The sequence below is a fragment of the Antechinus flavipes genome, chromosome 4 (assembly GCF_016432865.1).
Source record: "Antechinus flavipes isolate AdamAnt ecotype Samford, QLD, Australia chromosome 4, AdamAnt_v2, whole genome shotgun sequence".
In the NCBI taxonomy this organism is placed as follows: Eukaryota; Metazoa; Chordata; class Mammalia; order Dasyuromorphia; family Dasyuridae; genus Antechinus; species Antechinus flavipes.
In genome coordinates this window covers 155366327-155373514 of record NC_067401.1, presented here as the reverse complement: position 1 = coordinate 155373514, position 7188 = coordinate 155366327, and the positions used below count along the sequence as shown (strand labels likewise).

The 7188-nt window shown below is 34.2% G+C and overlaps 1 protein-coding gene across 1 annotated transcript; it reads left to right on the top strand.

The window, feature by feature from the left end:
- The first annotated feature begins 472 nt into the window (after window positions 1-472).
- On the top strand, window positions 473-1521 carry LOC127560534 (histone PARylation factor 1-like). The gene has a single exon (XM_051995209.1). It carries the CDS (start codon window positions 473-475, stop codon window positions 1367-1369), a length of 897 nt encoding a protein of 298 aa, XP_051851169.1. The 3' UTR covers window positions 1370-1521.
- The last annotated feature ends 5667 nt before the right edge of the window (window positions 1522-7188 follow it).

Below are 7188 nucleotides of genomic sequence, written 5' to 3'. Positions count from 1 at the left end.
GATTATCTCCATTTTGTGGTCATTGTTTGCCTCTTTATTGCTCCCAAAAAAATAACTATACCCATTTTAAAGTATTGGTGCCCTTTCTTATTATCATTAACCTTCCTTGAGTAAATTTCTAGCAATGGAGTATGTGTTAGAGATATTGACATTTTAGTCATTTTCTCTGAATAGTTGGTAATAACTTTCCAGAACAGTTGGACCAGTTCATAGTTCTACCAACATTGTATTAGTGTAACTATCTTTCCATGATCTCTCTGATAATTATCTCTTTTATTATTTTTGCCATTATACTGATTATGATTTATGAAAAACCAATTATATTATGTACATTTCTCTTATTAAAAGTAATTTGGGATATTATTTTTATGTGTTGGTCAGTAGTTTAAAATATTACTTTTAACAACTATTTATTTTTTAATATTTATTTATCATTAAAATGAGCAAGTCGAGTTTCCCTAGACCTAGAGAAATGAGTAAGAAGTCAAAATATAGTAAGAAGAAAGGAACTACCCGGGCAGATGTCTCAGATGATATTCGACAAGAAGTGGAAAATCTCTATAAGCTCTCAATGCCTGAAGATTTCTATCACTTTTGGAAGTTCTGTGAAGAACTTGATCCTGAAAAACCAGCTGATGCACTATTAACGAACCTTGGACTCCAACTTGTTGGTCCTTTTGATATCCTTTCTGGAAAACACAAAGTGGAAAACAAATCAACAGACCTAAATTTTAACCTTCACTGGAGGTTTTACTATGATCCTCCTGAGTTCCAGACTATTATTACTGGAGATGACAAAACTCAGTTTCACATGGGATATTACAGATTATTTTTGGTGAAAAAAATTAAGGAGGAAACAGATAAAAAGAAAACTGATCTTTTGAAGAACATAGATGAAAAACTAACAGAAGCAGCCAGAAAGCAGGGTTTTTCCTTGGAACAAAAAAGCATGAGCATGAAACAGAGAGATAAAAAAGTAGTGACAAAGACTTTTCACAGTGCAGGCCTGGTTGTCCCTATAGATAAAAATGATGTTGGATACAGAGACCTCCCTGAAACAGATGCTAATCTTAAAATAATTTGCAAAATGATCGTTGAGGCTTCAAGCGATGAGCAGAGATTGAAAGCATTTGCCCCCATTCAGGAAATGGTGACTTTTGTTCAATTTGCTAATGATGAATGTGACTATGGAATGGGACTTGAGCTAGGAATTGACCTTTTTTGCTATGGCTCCCAGTATTTTCACAAAGTTATTGGTCAGCTTCTACCTCTTGCCTATAAGCTGTTGAAGAGGAATTTGTTTGCAGAGATCATTGAAGCTCATTTGGCCAACAGAAGCAAAGAAAATATAGATCAACTTGCAACATGAATATATAAATGATATAAAAGTGTTTGCTTTAAAAATGTTAAATGTAGACTAACTTTTGCAACATGACAAAAAGATGGTACAAAGAATGTTTATTTTTAAATGTTAAATGTTTGATGTTTGGAGCACTAAACTATTAAAGGGAGTTGGGGGGGTTGGGGTGGGGGATGGAGAATCTTTACCTAGGATCTGTCCCATTTCAGCCAAAAAAGGTTGTACTCACTCAGTTCCTGGTCACTGGAGACTTCTTCAGTGAAAGTAGGGTCCTTGGGCCCCACGTTGGATGCCAAATGTTAGAGTTCAAATGTTGGAGTTTGTTCTTCTCAAAGCACAGCCGGTTTAGAGGCTTAGAGCCCTTTGGATGTCTCCAAATCCAAAGGTTCTGTCCTTCAGCCTCTGCCTCTGCTTTCTTCTGCCTCCAACCAAGACAGAGGTGGAAGGTCTCTCTTATCTCCTTCTGGGGAGCCCAGCCACCAACTTGCCGCAGAGAGAGGGCTTCTGGCATAGCTCCACTGAAATCCGTCAAAGTGTTCTCTGCACCAGAGTCGTTCCTCTTGAGTCCAGCGCGATCAGCCAGCCAAGAGGAAAAAATGTATTCTGCCATAGATCCCTCATCACTGGCCTTTTATCTGCCTCTTCTGAGAGAATGGGATTATGGGTTTTCTCCCATAGTGCTCTCTGGCCCAATGAGCTTTAAGGGAGGTGTGGACTCCCTTGAAGTTAGAAAATGTACTTTGTGAAACTAGCATACTTGTGGACTCCAATGAGTAAAGGTGTGAACACAAGCCTTGTCTTAATTAGTTCTACTTAGTACCTTGTTTCAGGTTCTGGCCAAAACATCTTCTTGTAAGATTAGATCAACTCTAATTAGTTAGCAGTTAGTAAGGATTCCAACATATACATATCTATATAATACCTCAATTTAATTACAAATAAATGATAACAAGAATTTGTTTCCTAATACATACCATTGATCTATTTTTCTATTTTTTGACCAATACCAAGTATAATTTGATTTTATATCTTGAATTATAATACTATTTCACTCCTACATTTTCATTATTTTCCTTGATATTCTGAAATTTTTTCTTTGTTTCTCTAAAAACATTTTAATATTTCATCTAGCTTTGTAAAATTCTGCTTTATTTTGCTAATATAATCAATGTGCCAATTAGAAATAGGTCCAGAGCCATGTGGGATTATGCCATATTGATGTTTCAAAAGTGTGAGCACCAGTGGGCAGTTACTGCAATATCATTACTTTAGTAAAGTTAAGGAAACCATATCACCTTGTGCTCATTGAAGCAAAACACAATTTAATATATTTCTATAGTAGTGACAGATCTATTTTCTAACCTCTGCCATTTAAAAAAAAGAGTATTAAATATATTATTCATTTCAAGAAAAACATATTATATCTCTGAATGGCATTTAATATGACCTATAAATAATTATACAAAGTGAGAAAAATTAGAAAAATCTATTCACTGGTCCTATCTCATAATTGAAATTCTTTAATTTTCTAATCATGTTCTCTCTAGACCCCAGACCATTCAGTGGTACTCCTGATCACTATCCAGAAATTGATATAAATAAAAATTTTATCTTTTCTATCCTTTGAGTCCCTGTTACATGCTAGTCAAGCAGCTTGCAGTTTGACTCCTGGAAGAGTTTGCTGGAGTATATACTATTACTAGATCTATGACTATTGATTTTTTCTCCCATAGAAATCTCCTATAATAAGAAGGCATTAGTGAATCTGGTAACCCTCAAGAACTACATTCTCATAGAAAGAACCACTGGAGGGTAAGGGCTTAAAATGTATTTGCTTTTAGCAATATCATAATCCATTATTGAGGGGCATCAACATATGAGAACCTCAGGCAAATACAAGCTTGAAAATATCATTTCCACTTAACAATATACCTGAATCAACTTGTTAGAAAGAACATTATGTATTACTGAAATCATAATGAATAGTTCTTGATGAAGAGTAATGGTATAACTCTGTGTCATATTCTCAGTTGCAACTACTTCTTAGAAATCGGACAAATGCTTTGGAAAATCACATAATAAATAGGGAAGCTATGAATGTCTAATGGTCATCTAATTTGACCACCTCTTGTTGCCTGCTAATAGCTACATTTTATCTAATTCTTATGGACATATTGCTAAGAAGAAGAGGAAGAAAGTTGCATGAATCATAGGGGGCCCAAGACTTAATCTGCTTTAGCTCTTCCAGAAGTATGTCCTGATCCACTAAACAATTAAAAAATTTGGACCTACAAGTGACAAAAATAACGAATAACATCAAAATACCCTGACAAATGTGGATTTACTATACCTGAAAAGTCTATACATTTTCTTATAGATCATAAGGGATTAAATGTCATCAATGTATTATGTACTGCATTCCTAAACATCTGCATTCCCTCGCCATAAATGTTTGCTCAATTAGGAGGCTAGACCCTGAATTTTGTCATTATTAGTCTCCCATTACTTGTCTCCCTTATAAGTCATCTTCAAGTTTTGGACCTCTACAATTGTGACTTTATCCAACCTAGATAACATTATACTAGTGCTATATTAATAGTCTTGTAAAATGGATTCCCTTTCAGACCTTTATCCACCAATCTGTCAAATTATGAAGGAGGAGACTTCAAGGAGAATTTAAATAATTTTGAGGGAAAATGGAGAACATAAACCAAATGACTCTCTAAAAAGAAATTGCTCTTAGCTAATTTCAGTCACTGGAAAGAAAAAAATGTGTGAATAGATCAATAATCCCATATCAATCATTTGAGACCTAGGCTACCATAGTCATCAGTGAACAAGATCAGTTACCCAGCAATCGGGGAAAAAACCTTAAGCAGCTCACAATTATTTGTTAGAGACTTAAAGGCAATATTGGTCTTGGTTGTCAGCCAGTTAAAGTAATTATAAGAAGAATTTGCATAGTGAACTTTATATTAACTTCCTTTATTTTCATTACAGAAAAGGCAATATCTTTTCCCCTGAGGACTTGATATTCTTTGATGTGAATAATGTTTGATTTTTTTCAGTAAACTACATGGATTTCATTTTGTTTTATCCCAAATAACTGACAAAATAACTACTATTAGATCTGTAAAGTTCATGGTTTCCAAGACTGGATATCACTTATCCCCCATGATATATACACTCAATTACTATAACAACTATGACTAAGATATGGGATGGATACTTTCACCCATCTCAATATGGACAAGATTGCAACTTCTCCCTATGATCTTCTCAAAAACCTCCAAAAGAAAAGGAGATACCTCTATCCTCTGTACTAGTTACCTGCACTAGTAACTTAACTATTAGCTGGAGACCCTTTATATATTTGGTGGCCCCACCCTCCCTACTTCCCAAACCACTACTAACTTGAATACATCATCTCTAGTCCTTTTGCGGTCCTGCCACAACCAAGAATAGTTGAATAGTTGCACAACCAAGAATAGTTGCAGCAATGGTATAAATTTGAGAAAAAACAGTAACACACAGGAGTCCTGGATGTCCTCACACAATTTTAGTAATATCTCTCTTGTCTAACTAATGATTACTTTCCTTTACCATCACCTAACAACTATGCAGAAGAAACTGGATTTCATTAAAAAAAATCAGAATTTGAAAGTCCAACTACAATGTTGGAACATGAAATTTATTATGATTGCATGGCAGAAGACATTCTGAAAGGCAGGGAAAAAATATTGGATATAAAAGACAAATTTCAGAATTGAGGAGAAGGATAAAAGTACAAATTGCATTATGATTTAATTAAATTGGGACAGTCAGGATTACTGCATTAGTTTAAAATTTTTCACTTTCACCTTCATGTTGTTTTTTAAGTTAGGCAATTCCTTTTATTTCTTTTTTTTTTTTAATATTTATTTTCAACATTGACCATTGCAAAACTGTCTGTTCCAACTTTTTTCCTCCTTCCCCCCACCCCTCCCTTAGATGGCAGGTACTCCAATACATGTTAAATATGTTAAAGTATATATTAAATATAATATATGTATACATATTTATACAGTTATCTTGGTACAAAAGAAAGATTGGATCTAGAAAGAAGGTAAAAAATAAAACCTGAGAAGGAAAACAAAAATGCAAGCAAACAATAACAGAAAGACTGGAAATGTTATGCTGTGGTCCACACTCATTTTGCATAGTTCTCTCTCTGGATGTAGATGATTTTCTTCATTACTGAACAATTGGAAATGGTTTGGATCCTCTCACTGTTGAAGAGAGCCACATCCATCAGAACTGATCATCAGATATAATGATTTCCTGGTTCTGCTTATTTCACTTAACATCAGTTGATGTAAGTCTCTCCACGCCTCTCTGACACCATCCTGGTAATTTCTTACAGAACCATAATATTCCATAACATTCTTATACCACAATTTATTCAGCCATTCTCCAATTGATGGGCATCCATTCAATTTCTAGTTTCTGGTCACTACAGAAAGGGCTGCCACAAACATATTTTGCACATATGGGTCTCTTTTCCTTCTTTAAGATCTCTTTGGGATATAAACCCAGTATTAACACTGCTGGGACAAAGGATATGCACAGATTGATAACTTTTTAAGCATAGTTTCAAATTCCTCTCAGAATGGTCGGATTTGTACACAATTCCACCAACACTGTATCAGTGTCCCAGTTTTCCCACATCCCTTCCAACCTGGATCATTATCTTTTCCTGTCATATTAGCCAATCTGACAGGTGTGTAGTGGTATCTCAGAGTTGTCTTAATTTACATTTCTCTCATCAAATAGTGATTTAGAGCACCTTTTAATGTGACTAGAAATAGTTTCAATTTCTTCCTCTGAAAATTGCCTGTTCATATCCTTTGACCATTTATCAATTGGAGAATGGCTTGGTTTCTTATAAATTCAAGTCAATTCTTTCTATATTCTAGAAATGAGGCCTTTATCAAAACTTTTGACTGGAAAAAATGTTTTCCTAGTTTATTGCTTCCCTTCTAATCTTGTCTGCATTAATTTTGTTTATACAAACTTTTTAACTTTTTAACTTAACATAATCAAAATTTTTCATTTTGTGACCAATAATCATCTCTAGTTCTTGTTTGGTCACAAATTCCTTCCTCCTTCACAGGTCTATGAGGTAAACTACTTTATGTTCTTCTAATTTATTTATAATCTCATTCTTTATGCATAGATCATGAACCCATTTTGACCTGATCTTGGTGTATGATGTTAAGTATGGGTCAATGCCTAGTTTCTGCCATACTAGTTTCAATTTTCCCAGCAGTTTTTGTCAAATAGTGAATTCTTATCCCCAAAGCTGGGGTCTTAGGGTTTGTCAAACACTAGATTGCTATAGTTATTGACTATTTTATCCTGTGAACTTAACTTATTCCACTGATCACCTAGTCCATTTCTTAGCCAATACCAAATGGTTTTAGTGACCACTGCTTTATAATATAGTTTTAGATCTGGTATAGGTAGGCCAATTTCATTCTTTTTTTTTTTTTTTTCTCATTAGTTTCCTTGGAATGCTTGGCCTTTTTTCCTTCCAGATGAATTTTGTTGTTACCTTTTCTAGGTCAGTAAAATAGTTTCTTCAGAGTTTGATTGGTATAGCACTAAATAAATAGATTAGTTTAGGTAATATTGTCATATTTATTTGTCATATTTATTATATTTGCTGGACCTATAAAAGAGCACTTAAAATTTTTTCCAATTGTTTAGATCTAACTTTATTTGTGTGGAAAGTGTTTTGTAGTTTTGATCATATAGTTTCTGATTTTCCCTTGGCAGATAGATTCCCA